A 21097-nucleotide genomic window follows, 5' to 3' on the forward strand; every position below is an offset into this window, starting at 1 on the left:
TTTTTCGAATTCTAAGGACTCCCCGGCACAACAGCGAGGACAACGACGACGCTCGTTAAATCCGCTCGTTAACGCGAAGGATTTATCCTCGGCGGAGAAATCGCGTCTTCTTTCTACCTTCCGATACGCGGCGGAGCGTTAATTATATCGGCACGCCGCGCACGACTCTCGCGGTCGGTCTAATTAGTAATAATGCACTTCGCGCACTTCACGAATCGCCGGGCGAAACTTCCCCCATGAGAACGGCATTACTTATCTCTCTCTCTCTCTCTCTCTCTTTCTCCTCGTAGAATACGTGCACGTTGCCGTGGACATTTCCACGCGGCGAGAACGCGCGAAGAGCGAAGTTGGAGAAGCACGAGACGAGCGCCCATTCGGAGCATGCACGCCGTCGCGACGTGCCGGAGTTAGCTCCGGATATTTTGAACAATATTACGGCGGTACCGGGGCAGACTGCAGCAGCCGCCGCCGCGGAAACTTGGCCGAGGGTTGTAACTCACGTCGGGGTTGCTTTAGTGCGACAAGAATCGGTAGCGGAGGGATGTCGGGGGATGCGCGGTGGGCACTCTCGACTGACGAGTGCGAGCAAACCAGCCGGCTGCACCCCGCCCGCCCCTGGCAGGCCCGCGGCTAATTGTTCATGCCGGCGGGCTGCAAGTTACGAGGCACTCCGCGCAGCGATGACGAGCGGCGGCTGCGTTCTCTCGCATTTCGACAGTTCGGGCCGAGCACCGATTTCCGCCCTGATCGGCCCTCCGCGTTAAAACACCGCCGTCGTTGTCGCGCGTAGCCGGCGACAGTTGCGGACGATGTCCGGCCAGTTAGGCGAAACAGGCATTTCCGAGTCCTCGTCGTTATCGTTTGCGAGCGTGCGAATTGATTATCTCGGGAGAGAGAAAGGCCCGGAGAGCGCCGACGAGTGTTTTTCATCCTTTCGGCGAGCGCGAGCAGTTTCGTGCGCGCGCGTCTGTGACGAAGTATCGGTTGCTCGATAAAGTCGTATAGACTTGAACGAGAAATTTGAAAAGATGATATCTTTATTGTTGGCATAGCTTCGTTTCCTTCGTTTTCCTTTCTGTCGGTGACTTCCTATCATTTCGGACACCCTTCGTATCTGAATAATAACGTCATATGTTCTTGTTTATATACGAGAATACGTGAATTCCGAATTGACGATAATTTAATTTTTTTTCCCATGTACTAAAAGTATCGGTTTTAAATTTCTCACAAAAATCCCTACTAACTTAACATACAGTCCAACAATGATAATTATATGAAAGCTGATCACAAGTTGAAAAGACGTATGTTGGTTCGGCCTGTCGACTAAAATTCACGATCAAGCTGAAGGGGTTAAAAAATATTACGCGGGGCTGGTGGGAGCGACAGATCGGCGAAAGGGAGAAAGTGAGGCGAAGCGACGGGGTGTTTCGTGACGCGGCGAACTTTTCAATCGAAGATACACATATCTATCTTTCGTTCGCTCGCGATAGCGGCGGGGACGATAGCAGGGCGCTCTTCACGCACCGAAGAACACGAACGAACGGTAATTCGGGCCGGTGGCGCCGCCGGCGCGCAAGAAAATCAAGAGAAAACTCGGCCGCGGAAATACCGGCGCTAATTCGACAATGCCGAGCGCGAGACCGCTATTATCAATGTCGAATTTCAGCGCTCTGCGCGAAACTCGTAACCGCCAGCGCGAGAGAAAAGAAGATCGATTTCTCCGCTGCCGTTTGTTCTCTGGCTCGCGCGTCCGCGAACAAAGGTCGGTATAAAACATTCCGGTGCAATGAGATCGGTGATTGTGTGCGCCGCTCGGAATGGATTAACAGGAATCGATTGTCGGATACGCGCGAGTCGGACGGAGGGACGGCATGCGCGATCTGACGACGGTTGAATTACAACGGTATTGCTAAATGCCATCAGCCCGGGGTTAATTGTTCTTGCCAAACTGCTATGTTACGAGCTCCGTTGAGCGATGACGAATGGCTCGAATGGCGAAATTTGAATTTTGATGGTACGAATCGTGGATCGTTTGCCGAGCTAACTCGATCCACGTGCATGGTTTAATAAAGTTGACGATTTAATATAGAAGCTTTTTTCGGGGATCGTGCGGAACAACGGAAGCGGGTGTTCTTACATGTAAATATTGTTCCCGCGTGGGTCGATTATTAAGGACGAAGAATTTACATTGCAAAGATGATCTCGGCGAGATCTGGGTCGGGCGATAGGGAAATTCAGACATTTCCCATATGGTAATGCGATCCGCGCGGAAAGAGTCGTATCATGCGGCAAATTATCACGTTCTATATGAATGTGCAAATACGTCTGCAAACAAGAGCGCGCATATATATATCGGCGTTATCAAATAGCGTATTGCGTCGCGTGCGGAATACACTAATGGTGTTATTATCACCTGCGAATAAATCGATCGTTTATATTTGAGAGTCGTGCAAATCAAATGTATGACAGAGAAAGTATGCCGACGGTGGAAATTTGTGTTCGTGATTAGAAGATGGAATATATGCGAGTGATGATAAGAAAGGCGAAAGCCACTCGGTCGAAGTGTGCGTGTTCGTCACACGTTGTATGCGTCGATTATTACTGTGGATCGGAACTACGAGTATGTGATATTGACATGTCTCATTAAGTCTTGTATACGGTGTAATTAATTGCATTTACAGAATTGGTTGTACGGCCCATAAAGAACTAATGAAAAACAAGGCAAAAGATGTCTTATTGACGATATTGGCTTCAGCCGGAAAGGCACTATTTTATGAGTTAGGATGGAGAATATAGCTTTATTTAGGATGGATTGATAATATTATATCAACAACAAATCGTTTTCACATTTCCTTATAAATCCTCTAATTTCTTATGATAAAACTTTTTAACTCCCTTCCCCCCCCCCCCCTTNGAAGCGTTACTTAAATCTATTTGAAATCTCTCTGTTAAGGTAATATTGAATTTCCAAAATTGGAAAACGGGACTGAAAGGGTGAAAGTAATTAATCACTATTATTACCAAATTAGGTTTTCGTACGATCAATGGAAATCGATGTTGGAGCGCACCGAGAGAGAAATGCGGGCGCACACGTGCCTCTTTCGCGAGAGCCACCATTCTCGCAATAAGCGGCGCGAGTAAATCGACTCTGAACAGTACAGTTAGTATCGGCGGTCACGGTCTATCGTAGTTCGATAATCTTCGGGGCAAATTTCGAAGAGCGGCGCCGAGTGAATTTCTCGCGGAAGTTACGTCGAGCTCCGCCGAGTGGAGCGTTAAACGGCACCGAACACACGACACATACATACATACAACATAGAACCCTCATACACCTGTTCATATACACGTGCAGTCGCATATATACAAACACCTCCGCGCGCCTTATATATCCTCGTCCACCGTGCATGTGCACGTACGTACACGCGGCTGTTGGTACGGAGACACCTGTGCAACATCGGCCGCTCTACATCACATTTATATACGCGCGTTTATGTACGCACCTACACACACACATACGGCCGAGTATCGAAGGAAATATAGTTACGCGCAGGAGGACTTTGTCTGGTCTCGCTGTGGATGGAGAACGCGAGAAGGAGAGTGAGCGGAAAGGTGGCAGCAGAGAGAGAGAGAGAGAGAAAGAAGGACAGAGAAAGAGAGAGAGAGAGAGAGAGATAGTGAGCGCGACGAAGCGTTGGGCGCGGAGACAAATTGTCGAACAGTGCTTGCGGTCGGACGTACACATGTTCGCCGAAGTTGGGTTACATTTAGAAAACAGGATTACAGTTTGCCCGCCGGTCGGTCCGAGCGGGTGGCGAACTGCCCTCGCTCGCGGAGGGTCTGAAGACTATGAAACTGCGATGCACCTGCACTCGGCGCGCGCGCGCGCAGGTGGCTTTTCAGGTTTCGCCCGCTTCGTTGTCGGTCCTCCACGTTGCGGTATCGACGCGCTGCCGCCGTCGAAATCGGCCGGGCCCGTTTCTCATTATACCGTCGCGTTTTTACAGCTGCTCGCTCGTCGAGTGCGATTCGACGACGCATCGATCCGCGTCTTTCCGGTGCCTTCGCCCTGTTGTTTAATGCAGGCTCTCCGGGAAATTCCCGCGACGAATGGGGCAATACCCGCTCTCGAAGCTCCCCATGTTGTTTTTCACCCGTCGTGTAGGAATTGAGCGCGGGATAATATCATTGTCACGATGCAATCGTTAGCTCTTCTTCCGCCAACGGTTCGGGATTAATTATGCAGTCATCTCGCGACCGGTAATTTCTCTATCGACGTCACCGTGACATCAGAGACGCAGTCAAACGTTTTCGTCCCGCTGCACGCCCGTGCGTTTCCGTGTTCCCCTATATAATTCCGGTATTATTTTCTAATCACGGGGAGAGAGAAAATTGAAATGATGCATTTCTAAAACTGCCCACTGTTCACCGGCGACGATATTTTACGCGGAAGCGCGGTCGGGTTAATAAATATGAAAGAACACAGTCTCGAGGAATATCAAGTGAGCATCCGCCGTCGGAGAAAACAAAGTTGTCTGGGCGAAGTTTACAATTCACTTTGTAGAAGCGCTTTCTAGGTTTGTAAACAAGTTTTATTGTCGCGAACATACAAATTGGTGGACAGTAGTTGCTTATGAAAGCAAGGTTAGCATCAATATTGAATTGTCATACGTGCAGAGACGCGTAGGGGAAGAAAGAAAGAAAAGTAGAGACAGAGAGAGAGATAAATGGAGAGAGGGAGAGAGAGAGAGAGAGAGAGGATACGTTCCGTGCATCCGCCTAGTCGACGTGCTCTTCCTCCTCGAAAAAGCAAACAGAACCGCCCTGTTTACTTGTGCAAGTAAACGTTTTCGCCTTTGTGCATTCCACGTCCTTTGCCGTTCGCTTCGTGCCTCCTCGAACGCAGTGTGAGATTGTCATGTTCTGTCTCGGGCTACGCGCTACACATTTGACTTATAGATCGATGCGACGGATACGCATTTCCCTCGTGCTCGTTTTCTTTTTCTCTTTCCGGCGCGCGTGTAATGCTCTGTTTTTCGCGGGAACATTATTTCGCATATACGTGACTCTCGGGACCGAAATGGATACACATGCACACACAGGATATCTGGTTATTCCGATGCGCAAAGATGAAAGCGAAACGGCATTGTTGTATGGAAATTGGCGAACCTGCGCGACCGGGTAACAGCAGCAACAGTCGAAACGGTTGTCGCTTGCATTGTAAATATGATGGAACATGCATGCGAATATGTTACGTTAAACATCTCGGCGCGCTCATTGACATCGTCACCTTCATCCCAATTAGAAATTTACCTATATGGTCCAGCTTGACCTTAACCGGCTGTCGGGTTCATCTAAAGTTATATAATCGAATAACAAGTCACTTGCATTATCGAAATCGAATATTGTCGAATTCTAACAAAATTTGTTTTTCGATTATATACATACAGGTTGTTTGAAACTTTTTTGTCAAATCGAAATGTGAAGGTCAATTGGATAAAAATGAACAGAAGAGCCGAATGTCATCTTGAAAAATTCGTAATAATTACTCAGTAATTATTAAATATTAGGACAGTACTTATTAAATATTAAATATTATATGTTAGGACACAATGGAACCTGTTTAATTTCACCTGTTCTATCTTTACACCACGGATGCACCGACAATTTTCGGACATCTTGTATGTAAGAAGTTAAAAAAATATGTATAGTCGGTGAATGACAGTTTATTAAATTTTATATGAAATATATATCAATTTATTACAAATTTTTTTTAAATTGAAATTAAAAAAAAGACAAATTCTTTATGGGGAAACAATTATAAATATGGAATTTATTAATCACGCTTACTAAATATATAATAGGTTTGCTATAAAAGATCCGTATTAGAAACTGATAATATAAGTTATAATAGACAAAGTGAATAAGATCCTGAAAGGGTCCTGATTAATGAAACTTAATAAAATAATGCATCCTCACACATAGGTTCTCCTTTTTATCGATATGATAAGGTTTACCATACTAAGGATCACGCTCACTTAGGACCTTGTGCAATGTATATCTGACGACAATTTCTAATCGAGATCATCATCATCATCATCAAAGTTATCGGTTTGCCGCAACGGACACGTACACAATCGACCGCCGCCATAATCCGCGAACTTCCGTCGCGAAAGTTACCGCGCGCTCGAAACAGGTCGAGTTCGAAGAGCGCGGAGGGCCGAGGGGAGGTGGGAGGGTGAATAAAGTAATTAATTCGCGTCGCGTAACCACGCCGCCGCGGCATCGTTAATAAAGCAACGCAATAAAAACTGCGGGAGGATCAAAGTTTGGCTCGTGAGCGAAATTGCCGGCGAGAGCACCTCGGGGGACAGCAAGTAGTAACGGTCAAGCTTCGGTCCGCCCGAGTCCGCGTCGCGCGTGATACGACTAAACGGCGGAAGATGAGGAGAGACTCGATAAAGGCGGGGAGAAATGTGTGACGGAAAGGCTACTCTGTGAGCCCTTTCTTAAGGGTCTCGCGACCTTCGGGGTCTTCTGCTACTTACACTTACGGTCTCGCATTCGTACACCTCAGAGATCTCTCTCTATCTCTCTCTCTCTCTCTTCCCCCTTTCTTTCTGTCTATCACATTTTTACGAGCGACTCTTTTTTTTTTTTTTACAGCCCGTCTTCATCCGCCCGGGGAAACTCGAGTCGCGCGTGAAAAACCCCGTCTTTTCTCTCGTTTTCATCAGGAAGTAACGGAGCCGATTTGAGGAGGTGGCGCAGCTTGGAGGAAGTTTCCCGAGTAATTGCGCCGGACTGCCGCTCTGTTTTTCTTATCGCGACAAATCACGGTCGTCCTCGTCGGCGCGCGTTATCGTAGCGGGGGGGGGGGGGACCNACGCGACGTTAAACCCGGCAGCGTGGCATTGTAAAGATCAGTAATCGCAAATGGCTAACGTAATATAACGACGGGGGCGCATGAAAGGAATGTAATTACCGCGACGCCGCGGCGCAATAGAAGTATGATCCTTTTGAAGTCCGAATAATGAGACAAGGTGAGCGCGCACGCGCGTTACCGGTTCCTGAGCGCGCGGTTCCCGCGTTCGCCATTCACAAGGCCGCCGGCTCGTGTGTGTGGGTAATACGTGAATTAAGTACGCATGTCTGACTCACAATGCGGTCTTTGTGCCGGCTATGCTCTGCGCTGTAATGTGCAAGATATCGCGTTATCGATCCATTTCTTCGCGCCGCGCCGGCGAAATCCAAAAAGGGACCGGCCGATGCGAAACCACACGACGACGAACGCAAAGGGCGCAACTTCTGCCTCCTCCCTTCCCCTCCTACCCTCCGTCGTCGTGGGCGCCGATATCGATACGTTACGGCTTTCGTGTCTTTATTAAACCGCCACGGCGCGACGATGCGTCGTCCATAAACCTATCCACGGCGGCTGTGAAATTTGTCACTCGCGACGACGATAAAAAAGTGCCGCACGCCGCGATGAGAACACCAAGATACTCTCGGAACCGCCACCGAACGTTCAGTATCGGTAACTCGCGCAAAGCGACACACATAAAGTCACATGACAAATGACACGCTCCCGACCCCATTTATGTCGGCTTAACGTGACGCGGGGGACCATCCATCTCCGAATTCTGCTTGCATTAGTTAGTCTTCTGGATGTATCGCACGCGTTCACCGGATGCGTTAACAGGCCTCAACCTCTCCGTGTCTCTTCGCGCAACTCGGGAATCTCCGATCGAATCTCTCGAGCTATCCGCTGAATGTATCGAGCGTTAATTAATTAATCGACAATATTTTCTGACGACGCACTCGAAACATCGATGTAACAGGGATTACCGAGCTCATTCTCCCTCCCCGTCCAGAAGTTGTCATCCGGTATTGCATCTGATATTGCTCAGGGTCCTAATTAGATGAGCGCAAAGTAATCGTTATTGTTATGGTAAATCGTGATTATTATGGTACCAATTTTTACCAAAAATTTATTTGTTATTCTGGCAAATCATTAGAATCGAAAATTGTCCAATACTAACGATATTTGTGCTTCCATTTATATTTTGTACTTTTATTAGTTTAGTACCTTTTAGTACTCCCTGCTCCTTATAGATCCTAATCTGACCATAATCCTTCTCGTTACCTGAGGTAAAACGTGATGGAGACTCGATAATACAACCTGATGAGGATATAATGAATCCGGATTAAGATTCTGATTGTCATGTAGCGTTACATGACTTTTTAGGGCTCGATAGTATAATCTCGAATGGATCTAACGACCGATTGAAGTCAGCCTTAGCTGAATCATGGGGTAAATTTCTAGCCGGGTTTCTCTTGCACGCGTCCACATTATTTCCAACTTCTCCTCCGTTTTCCCTCTTACCATTCCTCACTTTTGCACGCGATTCCGCGACGTAACAGTGCACGAGTTATTACGACTCTCCATCCCTTTTTCTTTCTCCCGGGTGCTCTTGTTACCCGCCGTTAATTAGAGTACAGTCTGCTACCGACGACAACAGACTGCGAAGGAGAGTCTTCAGCGACGAGCCGGCGCGACGGTGTGTTCAACCATTTCGCTCGCTCGTCCGAAACTCTCCCGGGGTCTCTATCTTTCTCCCCCTCCCCTCCTCTCTCGCGTCCCTGATCCACCATCAGCCAGCCAGCACGATGTTTGCGGCTTGAATTATTCCGACGGATCTCTCCCCCCTCTGGATCACGTTTTAAAGGATCCGCTTGTCCTATCCCAGTCGTTACCGCGACGACATCGCTTACGACGGCGTCAGGCTCTAGCCGGAAGGGCCTCGCTAAATGGACGGAGGACTCGTAACGATCCGGAAGATTGATGTGCCACAATGGCGCGCGACGCTAAGTTCTCCGTACCTGGGGTTACGTTGTACGTTACGTCGCTACTTCGGACTTTGAATACAGCGGCATTCCGCCCAGCGAATGCGTCACATTTGCATCGTCATGGTTATGCGCGGACGATACTTGTCGTCGTCGTCTTCGTTGTCGTCGTTGTCGTCGTCGTGAAGGCGTTCCTCCACCGGACTCGCGCTTGTTAACGTATACACTCGGCGCGATACACTACAGCGGATCGTTCAACGAGCACAACCATGATTCCGGAATACAATTTTTCAGGCTATTAGCGATATCAGAGATATAAAGTTTTACTGATCCTTTTCGGAGGCTTAATCATTTTATTATGACTTGCATTATACGGACCTTTTGTAGCAAACCTAGTTTGATTAATAAACTTTATTTTTATAATTTCTTTCCATAAAAATTTATTTGTTGTCTTTGCAGTATTAAAGTCGAAAATTGTGCAATTCTAACAATATACGTTCCGTTATCTGGGATGAAACATGATAGAGGTTTAATAGTGTAACCTGATGAATTGATGAATCCTTCCTATGATTAAGGTCCTAATTACCATGCAGCATTAGATGACTTTTCGGGACACAGTAGTATAACCTTAAATGGAACAGATAACCAATTAAAGTCAACCCGAGCTGGACTATAGAGTAAATTTTCTAGTCGGGACCACACGCACGTTTTGACGCCTCTTTCTCATCCGTTCCTCCATCGCGAACATCAGTGAGTGAATCTTGGAAAAGCTCGGAAGGCGCAACTACGAAACCTGTTCGTTAAGACAAACAAGGTAAGATACGTCGGAGTTGCAGAACGGTAGTGCTTAATTTCTCACGATGAAGTTCTAGTGATTAAGACTGCGATCAGACTTCCGCAGAAGTTGCGAACTCAAGGACGCTCCCCCATCTCATATCAGCTTATATATACGCGGCCTGCAACGGTAACCTTAGACATAACTGGAGAAAATTGAGTTACTTCGGGCACGTTTCAGATTGATTTCCAGGTAGCGGGGCCCTATATCTTTCTATGTCGGGAGCGGAGCGTGATTGGTTTTCAATCCGTTCTACGTGGATCGAATGATCATTCAGGTAAAGCTCCACGTCGGTTAAACTCTCTTACGGTATCGTTCTTTGTGTGCGATAATTTCATCCCGCTGTAGATACATTGTTATCGATTCCAGATCTCCCGTTTCTCCTCTTCCGCGAGTATGTAGGATAAAATCTTGTCTATCGGCAACTGGGAGAGTCGGCCGGCTATTTTCACGTCATAACCCGACGTATCGATCTTCGATACTCGGATACTTGCGGTACTGTACGTACGTAACGTAACGCAACAGACTACGCGCGAATGTATGCTGCGAAGATCACTGTTCCGTTGATAAATCTGAATCGCTGAGTCCGATTATCTCATAAGAGTGTAGCGCACCCACAATACACCGTGTGTTTAACGTTGTTATCGCGTATACGTCGCGTATACGTCATGTGAGTTACGTGCCGCAATCCACTTATCACCGCGGCGTCTATGCGATGCAATCCCATTAGGGAGGAGACAAAGGCGCGAGAAAATTGCAAAACTGAACGCCGCGGACGACGGTGGCGGCTATCGATTTTAAGCTTCGACGGCGGTAATTAACAATAAAATGTATTAAAACCGTCCGGGTAATAAATTATGTGACGGACGATTCCTGTAATTCGATTATTGCGACGTCCATCAGACGGAGTGACGGCATTAACGGATAAATGTCCCGGGCTATAAAAATTTAATGTCCGTCGAGATCTGAATACTCGTGAGATTGCTTTTCTCTTAAGCGAGTATTTTATGCATTTATCATCATTCTCCCGGTTTGACGCTTCTCGTTACGCGGGCAATAGATTAAATTCGGGGCTCGTTTATCCCGCCGACGCTGAAAATAATTCGAGAATGCGCATCGAGACGGCGAATAGCGCCTTCGGTATCGTCTAATTCGCTCCCGATTCCATCATAGTTTGACTGAGAAAAAAATTCTGTCTCGGGGCGTTCTCGTGCGATACCGCGTTACAAGCGCGGCGGGCGTGTAATTTTTATATTTTCGCTCTGCTCCCCTTTGCGCGAACTCCCGATTAAATAGTAACGAATTACAGAGTGCGTTGGTTAACTTTACGTTTAATAACATCGTTATTAACGTTCTACGTGCCGTTTCATTAAAGTTACGGAAACAAACGCGCGCCGGACTTTCGACCGGTTTTCGATAGGGTATACCATTCCTCTTACTTCGACGTCTTTTTTTTTTTGCCGCGCTTGAGGCTGATGCACCATTAATTGTACTCGTTCGCGAACTTTCGGCCAGTTGTGGCTCGTTAATTGACGCGATCAATCCGTCCTGCAGGTGATCGCGGCCCACCGTTTCTCGCAGCCGCCTATACTTCCCTGATTGCTGAAGTTCGAGTCGTTAAAAAAGAATTCAGAAACGCGGAGGGAGAAATAACGTCGCGCGATATTTCATCGTTTACCGTTTTACCCCCCTCCCTCCTCTCCTCTTTTCAGTTTTCCGCTGCCTCGCCGGGGGACGAGGAATGAAAATATGTCGCGTGAAAAAGGGAAACGCGAACGAGCGAGCGAGCGAGCGCGTGGTCACTTTGACGTGTTTCCAGCTCGTAACGACGCGACGGCATCGCCCGAAGCGTAACTTATCATAATGTATTACCGTCCGTTAATGAAGATTTGTGACAGGCGCAAATGTCGCTCGCTACGCGGGTCGCCGGTGAATAACGTTAACGAGTTACCGTATCAAAAAGAGATGCGTTGCCGTGTTCCGCATTTCCGGCGGATTTAATATGAAAATAATAATAATGCGATAATGCGGGACGTGCGTGTCTCAACTGAATCATTTGAATATTCGGAGGATTCGGAATATTTCAAGAGTTACGACAACAAGTTATATTAGGTGTATAAATTAAACCGGTTCTTTCCGGTGGTTTCATTCATCTCTCGTGAGTATTTTAAATCTAAATACTCCCCTGCCCGATCGTGGTTTTCAAGACCTGCCATCTGTATTTACAAAGCATTACGTCACATCGCGGAATGATCAATAAACAGTGGTGTACTGTATTACTATCGAAAAAGTGCATATACTGCATTGGATTTATTTTATATTTCGACTGCAAATTAATATTACTGACACCAAGATGATTTGTTCGCTCTTGGTGAAAGGTTCGAAGGCGCACGTCTTGGGAGAGGACGGTATCGCATCAAGACGGGTCTCGTCGCGAGTGAAATCCTTCGCTTGCTCGATACGCTGATCTTTACATCGACGGAAAAGAAATTAGGATTGTACTCACTGTATCCACCCACGTAGATCGGCGTCCACGTCACTTGAGTGTAGGCCAAGGGTGTCGCGGCGAATAGCACGGCACTGAACCACACAGCCCGGCGTACCGCACTCATTTCACTAGCGGCCTCGATAGTCACCATTTTCTCTCCTTTCAATCAGTTCTCTGTCTCGGTATCATCTTCCCCGGCATACCTCGCCACTACTCCTCCCGGCTTTTGTTCGCTACGTCTCTCGTTCTCTCTTTCTCTCTCTCTCTCTCTCTCTCTCCCTCCCTCCCTCCCTCCCTCTCGTTCGACTCGTCCCTTTTTCTCTCCCCTTTTTTCCCTCTTTTCCCGTTTTCCACTCCGGTTTTCCGGTCCGAGAGCGTTATGCGACAATACGTCACAGTCGGTGAATATCTATGCAATCGAACGAAACTGTCGATACTCCTGCGCCGTTTTATCCCGTCGCGCGCTTAATAGCCGGTATTTTTGTAGCATCGCGATACGGATTTGTCGGGGCTCGAAGGAAATTAGCAGGATACGACGTTGCACGTACGCATAACATCTGCACGCGACTCGACGGGGCGGTTCTCGGGGGAATTTCATTGAAGCAATTTTCCATCTTGCGCTCGGTGCTTGGAGCGAAGGATCGGCCATGCGAACGGGGTTCCCGAGCAACGAGCAATCAGTGGCGGAAGTCAGCTTTGGAAAGCCGACGGGTAATATCAGGACGGTGTTAATGACGGAACGGATACATGGATGCATCGGAGAAAGAGCGCGCTGCTTTTTTTTTCTTTTCACTCAAGCTTGATTAATTCCTTCCGAGCTTTAAGTCACGGTCGAGCGCGGCCGTGTGGTACAATTGATTCGCGAAGCAGCGGAGATTAGTTAATTAAGCGCGATCATGTATCTTCGTTTTAATTGGTGCTTGACACACGGATTAAATCACGCGTATGTTTGCACTGCCGTTCGCGACGAATATGGAGATTTTATGCGGGGAGACGGCGAGAGGAGGGAGAGGAAGAAGAGCGACGACACCGGGTTGCGTTGTTTATCAGACACTCTCTTCCCCCTTCCCTCCTTTCTCTCTCTTTCCGCGTCATCGGCCGCGAGTTTTACGTCACGTAAGATTTTCGGTTCTCGCGCCGCCGTTATTCCTCCAGCCGGAGACAGAATTTTCATTTCTGCGCGCGCGAATCCTGATTTATGCGCTCTATACTTCACGTTCCTCCTCCTTGAAACGTATTACTCCGCTCCTCCGGGTATAACATGAAGACACAATCATCGCTTCTACCGACGGCGATCGCGAGAATAACGGCGTTCCTACTCTTCTCCTCTCCATCCCTCCCCAACCCACCGTATCTTTTTTACACCCGTAACATGTGCCGGACCATTTCCACTATTTTCCGTCTTCTCTCTATCTTTGACTCTCCGCTAGCCGCGTTTCTCTACCTCCCCCGCTCCCTGGCGGCCTTCGCGTAGACTTTTATCCGTCTTTCGTTAAATCCTCCAGTGGCTTTGCCCAGATCAAGAAGCTTTTTTCCACGGACACGGGATCCCGTCTGCAACAAAACAGCAAAACATTTCATTAGAAAGGTCTCTTTGACGGATGATCATTAAGAGATGAGGCGGATAGGCGGGTCTTAAAAGAGAACTCTCCTGGAAAATTCCAAGACTAACAAGGATTTTGCTGAGGTTTGAAGTATATTTTACAACGATTAAAAATAAGAGACACGTAATTTTTTAAATATGCACTTTCCTCATATGTGTTTAAAGATTTGTACCACCTCTCGAAAGTAATTCTTAAAAATCGTTTTGCACGATTTAATTTCCTTAAAACTGATTGCAAGCGAATATCTCCTCTTCATTCATTACCAACATTATTATCATATCGCATTATATATTTTTATATTATATATTTTATTATATTTTATATATTTTTATATTATATTGTGCTATGCTTACTAGAGAAACAAAATATAAAGTAAGAATAAATATAAGTTCAAATCAGTTAAGCTTTCTTTTTATTTATCTTTTTATTATTTTTTGCTTCACACTTTCTAGACTTTTGAATGTGAATATTAAAAAAAATAATACAAGTACGAGTCAACGATAAACCAGAGGGCAAACAATTTTTTTTTTTTCGAGTAGTACGAATCAACAACAAGTAGAATGACGAAAAAACTGGAAAAATTAGTTTTGAGTAGTATGAGTCAAGGACAAGTCAGACAGTCAAATTTTTCCTCGAGGAACTAGTACAAATCAATTACCAATCAGACAATTAACGCTTTGAGCTGCCGCAAATTGAAGTAACACTTATGCGGGATTTGTTCGAGAAATTTTTACGCCAAATTTTCATATCCGGTAACGATGGAGAAACGGGCGTGCGTGGCTGCGATTGCACGGCAGGATATGAATATGCAGTAATATTATTCATTCACAATCAACATAGAGAACTATTTTAATTTTAAATTCATCGACGGGTTGTATATTGTAACGCATGAAAAATATACGTGTATTAGCACACGGTAGCACGCGGCTGCCCGAAATTGCTTCTTGAATAATGCGCTGTTGATGCATTCATCTACTAATTACCGACGGATATAATATTAATATAAAATATTTTCGAGGCCGCACGCGCGTGTACTGATCTCCCTTGTCTATGTGATTTGCATTAAAAATTTTATCGAGTAAAGTGCCTCTCATCAATTTCCCACTCTGCACCACTTAATCGAGTATAAAACACGAACTCGCGACAATGCGGCAACACCTAATTATCTCTCGCGACTACGCTTTAATTTCCGTCACGTCTCAATTGGAGTGAAATTCATATTGTGCTGGAAGTGGCGAGAAAGAGAGAGGGAGAGCGAGTAGTTTCTCGGACTCGGTGATGGTGCCGCAGCATTTGCATTTGCTTGAAAATGTCGTCGATGTCTCGTTAGCGTATCTCCATCGAGGCGAGAGCGGTGCATAAGTCGTCGGAGGTCATGGTTCGCCATAATGTTTCACGGGGTTGCCGGCGGTCTGAAGGCCGAAGGGGATGCCGATGACCCCATTACGTGCGGCGTCACGAGGAGGGTCGGCAGCTCACTCGTTCATAATGTGACAACCCAAAGTTATCCCATCGTTTTGCCCGGCGTGTTATTCACTCGTCGTTATCTACCGTCACCAGTTTTACCGCGAACTTGTCCAGCGGTTATGAAAGCCGGGGAGTCCTCCCGGTGACGGCTTTTATGCACCTTTCCCTCGTTCTTCCCCCTCCTCCCCCCCCCCCACTCAGCTCTCTCTCTCTCGACATTGGTGGACGATCAACGCTCGGCTTCGGGTACCACGTGTTCCGCCCTTTACTATGTACTTATCGCTCGTCCGCCTTATTAGCTTGCGCTATCTTCTTAACTGCTCTTAACACCGCTTTAACCAAGATTCCTGAACGCTTTCCTGCACGGTAGCATTTTCCGGTCTCTGATCGCGCTCTAAGTAGGGAACGACTTGCAATTTACGCCGTCGTATCATAGCGAGGCAAAAAAGGGGGACTCCGTTAAGTACGTTTCACTCGAGTGTACGGACTCGACCCACGTAAATAACGGTGTTTTGCATCCCACGATATTTTACCTCTTTCTTGTTTCTTCCTTTTTTATCCTCCAGCGTTCGCTTTGTCGCGGATAAAACTCCCGTTTCTACTGCCGCTCCGCTTCTTCTTCTTCCTATTTTCTTGTCTCTCACGACTCTTTTTCGTTGTCACATAGTTGGAAGTGGAACAGAAGAACACACACCGTGAACGATAAGTAATTACCTTCTTCTCCGGCCGCTGAATGGGTGGAAGTGGTTACGTACAGAGTACGTACGACACTCGGCCCGATCGAACGCCGCTTTTATCTCTCTCTCTCACTTCCTCGCGCGAGCGCGGAAGAGAGATTTGAAGATAAATTTACACAATACGGCGTTACACCGCGTGTGTTTTCTCTCTCTTTACCTCTATCTATCTCTCTCCTTCCCTTCTCACTGTGGTACCGATTACTTTTCAACGCTGTCACGAGCACGAATGACATTTTTATCGTCGAATTGAACTGTATTTTTTACAACTACACACATCTGGCTCGGATCGAGTCGTCTGCAATGACGGCCTCTGCGACTACTTCACACTATCGACCCCGCTTTCAACAGCCATTGTGCCTCGGTTGACCGTCCTCTTGAATACGGCCCCCCAATTATAATTCGCCACTTCCGTCAGACACCTCCATCGTAACCGAGTCAAGTGTCTCCCCGGCCAGCGGGGTGACGTCCCGCCTCTCGTTCTCTTCCTTTTTGCGCAATCTCCATCGGTGACTGTCGCTGTGAACAAGCCCATCTAAAAGGTGCCGATGCAGTTAACTTAATCCAGGTGCTGATTGGACGTCCTGTCGGTGGTGCAGACATCGAAATAGAAAGAGGAGACGAGTGTAACTGCTGCCGCGGAAACAGTCAGAGAGAAAGGGAGGAAGAGAGAGAGAGAGAGAGAGAGAGAGAGAGAGCCACAAGCAACCTGTAATTGTGCCGTGCAATTATGGCTAGTTTCGTTTGATAAAACCGACCTAGCGGTAAAGGAAGGTTTCGATAGAGGGAGAATCAGCGGTTATGAGAGTGTCAGCGACACAAAGGCCGGACAATTCGGAGTCTCATCTCTCTCTCTCTCTCTCTCGCTCGCTCGCTCACATCATGGTCTCGTAATCTGCAAGGTTGCTTTTCGCTCGGAAATGTTTTCTATCCGAATGGCCTGTGGTCGACCGGTACGGCCTCGCTGCGTTGTGCGCGAGCGAATGTAAGTGACGTTTCGACAGTCATAATTGTATGTCTTGCGTGTGACGCCAAGACAAGCAGTAAAATTTCATGTCCGTGCCGCGGCTAAATGGTGAAGTTTCCCATCGAGAAGATCAAATGTCCGAGAAGGAGGGAATAGAGAAACGGAGTAAATAACATTTCCCGCTGCAAAGATAATTACTGCTAGCTGCGCTGTTCGCGCGAGTTCAAGCCTCGTCTGGAGTTTGCCTCGCTTTCCCGCCGCTTCATCCCTCCTTCACCTTCATTCGCTAGCTTTCCTCTCGCCTCCTGCCGCCGCCTTTGTCTAGCCCTGTTTCTTGATGCTCCGGCCCAAACGTCTCGTTTAGCACTGCCGCAAATTAGCCTGCAACCGCGTTTTCCGCGTCCACCTACAACCACGGCTCGCGCACGGTTCTCACTCCAAGGTGAAGCGCGTGTTCCTTGGGCGAGACTTAATTAGAGGGACGTTCGTGTCGACCGATCAACGGTTCTGTTCAACACTCATTAAGTATTTCTTCGATTTCCACTCGTGAAGCAGAATTGTCGGATGCTCTTGATCACGCTCGCGACTCAAGAGGAAATCGCTGGAGTGTAAATATGCAGTGAAAAATTTTGTGCGAATAACGGTCCGCTGAAATTTTGGTGTTGCTTTAACAAGATGAATATGTTAAATGTGATATATTAATAAATTTACTTTTTAACATATTCACCTTGTTAAAACAACATAAACATTTCGGTGGACCGTTATTTACACAGAATTTTTTGCCTCAAGGTGAATATTTTAATTTAACATATATTTGTGTATTTTTAACATATTCCCGTGTTAAAGTAACATAAAAATTTAGACCGTTATTTCTACAAAAATTTCCACTCTGTTGTTTCTACTCTGTTACTCAACAATGTTGGCACGAATATTTCTCCCTTTCTCTCTCTTCTCTTCTCCCTCTAAAGAGAATACGCTTTTGGCACTGCCAAAAATGTTCTGGCCAACTGAAAACAAGTTAAGTCGAATCTAAGTTAAATTGAATGCGAGCAGCGATCGCTCTTAATGGTGTCCATCGGCGATGACGTTTGGAGATATTAAAATTGGCGTTACAGATGGCTCGGCTAATTCATCAAATCCCTCTCGCAAACGCGTAAACGACAGTTTGACGCGCGACGAACCGTCGTAATTATTAATCGAATCGGGCATCAATTAGTCGGAATATCGATTAATCGCGCATCAGAATGTATCTTAGCGCAACGGCCGCCGCAATCGCTGCCCCCGATTGTCTGCGGCTTCGGATGACTGTGCGTTTCGTCGTATAATTAATCACCTGACCGGCGCGCTGCTCAAACAGCCCGAAGTGACATTTCTTGCGTGCCAACGCCTGGTAATTTCCTAACTAGCGAGCAAAGTCGCTTTCTCGTCACGCTAAGATTAACGTACGTGCGGAAACAGCGAGTCGCGCGATCGCTGTTACACAACTTCCGCTGAAAAATCCTTCGGAGTTTCGAGAATAAATAAGATGTTCGATTTTCGAGTAAATTAATTACTATTTTATTCCGTGAAGTTCCTACATTTGTAATTGCGGTAAGGTGGGGTTAAAAGAAGTGAAAATACAATTGCACGATATATTGACGAAAGTCCGAAGAAAGTTTTCGCAAGCTAATCAAGAAAATGTACTTTTACCATTCGAGAAGATATGGAGGATGGGAACGTGCGATCGTGTGGTTTCGCTTGCATCTTTGCCATTGCAATCTGAAGATATATATTCTTGAATAATACTCTGTGTGATAAAGATATATGCATCGGGCATTAATATTCAGGTCAGACCGGGTGTGGATTCAGTAGCGAGCGTCGCGCAACACCATGTTTCCACGAACGTTTCTCAGGATACGCTCGAGTTATAGTCGCTGTTTCGCTGAGACACACGTTAAGGCTCGTTGATGCCTCCTGTTTACTCTTGTAATCGTGTCGCATTCAAACTGATACTTGACGGTGCCATTGTTCGCCAAATGAATATATATGCATATACTTCGATCAATTAATAACCTAGATTGATGAATATTTTCTCGATATTTAAGTGATCTTAAGATGGTTTTAATCGAACAGCGATTTTCAATGCAATCGTTCCTTGGCTTCACGATTTCCGATCTCGACGCCGTTAAAATCATTGACTTTCTCCGGGTTTTTACACCCGATCATATTTCCTCCATCATCGAATGCGCAATTACCGCGTCACTAGTAATCAGTCAGATTTGTTGCGGCAGTCCGGTGTTTGCCAGCTGGAACGCGGTGCATTTAGCTTCTAATAGAGCTTAGCGACTAAGGATAATGACACACGTTCGTTCCGCAGCAGCGAGCAGAACCCCCCGTCCGAAACGTCGCAGCGCCGCCTCGTGCTAGTCCAAGCACCAGACAATATTTGTTTTTCACTCCAACAACTACGGCAAACGTAACGCCGCGTTGTTTGCCGGAGTAGAACTTCGAACTAGGTACCGGAAGGATAGAGAACGTCTCGTACATGTTTACCGAAGGGATGTTTATTCGGGCGCGACGTATATTATAATCGAATTTTCAGATCAAGGTCTCCAGAAAAAGACAAAAGCCACGAGAAAGAAAAGGCTGGTGCTAATAATTACGTTCGAATAATTACGTTCCATAACGTCCATTTAGTCTTCAACGAGATTCTCAGATGAGCGCGAGAGTATTTACATTGTATTTATTAACCCATCAGTCGCGGATATATCTATTTCTTTCCGCCCAGTCATATTGGACTACGTTCTGTTTCCCCACCTTCCGGGCATACCCTGAAGTATAATTCACCTTACGTATACCATATTCTTGGGTGCACTCGGGTGGGAAATCAGAACACGCTCTTGGAGCGCACAAAAGGATCAAATTTTCAAGCAACACGGTAAAGAACATTTTGTGTTGAAGTCGCGAATTTCTACTTAAGACGGATCGAAATACTCCGTGTGCTTCCGATCCGTCACATTCCCTCCGTCACGTTTCATCGCATTTGATATCGATCTAAAGAAAAAAAGAAAAATTAATAATACGGATATATATTTTTGTCAAATCTGCGAAAATGATGCAAGCGGTTGAAGGAGCCTCTCGTATTTTCGCAAAAATATCCGACGCTGTCGATTCTTCCACAAACGTCGGCAATCTCCTCCCTTCCTTCCCCCTCTGCCGCGAGGATCACTTTACAAATTCCACGATGTAAATCTCAATGCCGCCGAAAAGCGCTACGTGCTCCCGGACGTGGATATTTCAACTCGGTTTGCTCGGATACTTGATCGCGGATCTGCAACGTGTTCCCGCGATGCGGCGCGAGCGCGGGGCATTGTTCGCCGAGCGTGCATGACAAAGTTGCGGCATGCGTTCTCTCGATGAGTACACGCTGAAATCTACAAATGTACACGGATCTATGGCCCGCAGCCGCGCGACACCGGGTCCCACGCGTCCGCCCGACCACGCGTATCCGTGCGGGAAAAATATAGTTTCGGCCGTGCTCTGTGCAAGTGCTTGGAGACGCGCCACCAAGATATACGATACCGACGCGATTTATCATCGTGACAATTTCGAACGGAGCATCCGCCGTTTCGCAGCCACCGTTTTCTGCCATCCCTCTCGTGTTTCTTCCCCCGCATAACCCGCCGAGTTTCGCCGTCACACCTCGCCTTCGGCCCTCCCGAACTCGCGTTCGAGAACCACGGCAAAAGTTGTTCATATGATTAATCGAGACTCTTTCCCGTTGCATCTGCCGACCGCGCGTTCCAACTCGACGGAGAATCGGCAGCCCGTTTTCTTCACGCCCCGGCAGGTGCGTTCACGGGAGAGCGCGAACGGGCTTTGGATACGCGGGCACGCATCAATAATCGCGATGTGCGCGTAACGAAGACAGGTGTAAATCATTCGACAGCTATTGATCAGTCCGAGTCTGGAGGGCATCTATCGCGACAAGTCGGAGCTGAGTAATGACGGTCGCTTGAGAGGGAACGATAGTAAACCGAGCGACTATCGAGCTCCTCGCAGTTTTACCCGGGAGGATTTAAGGGATTCACTTCCGCCCTTCACGAGTTCTTTAATATTTGCCGGATAAATGTAATCGTTGATGAAAGAAAATTTGTAACTAAGTATAAAGTATTATGGCTC

General features: G+C 46.9%; 1 protein-coding gene across 1 annotated transcript in view; it reads right to left on the reverse strand.

Moving 5' to 3' along the window:
• The window catches only part of LOC106750748, a 194733-nt gene extending 182324 nt beyond the window's left edge, over nucleotides 1-12409 (reverse strand). Inside the window, exon 1 of the mRNA XM_014631285.1 lies at nucleotides 12183-12409. Coding sequence (XP_014486771.1) covers nucleotides 12183-12315 — 133 coding nt within the window. The 5' untranslated portion in view covers nucleotides 12316-12409. The remainder of the gene's footprint in view (nucleotides 1-12182) is intronic.
• Nucleotides 12410-21097: the final 8688 nt, after the last annotated feature.

Source organism: Dinoponera quadriceps, unplaced genomic scaffold (assembly GCF_001313825.1).
Source record: "Dinoponera quadriceps isolate SergipeBrazil2010 unplaced genomic scaffold, ASM131382v1 scaffold5021, whole genome shotgun sequence".
Taxonomy (NCBI): Eukaryota; Metazoa; Arthropoda; class Insecta; order Hymenoptera; family Formicidae; genus Dinoponera; species Dinoponera quadriceps.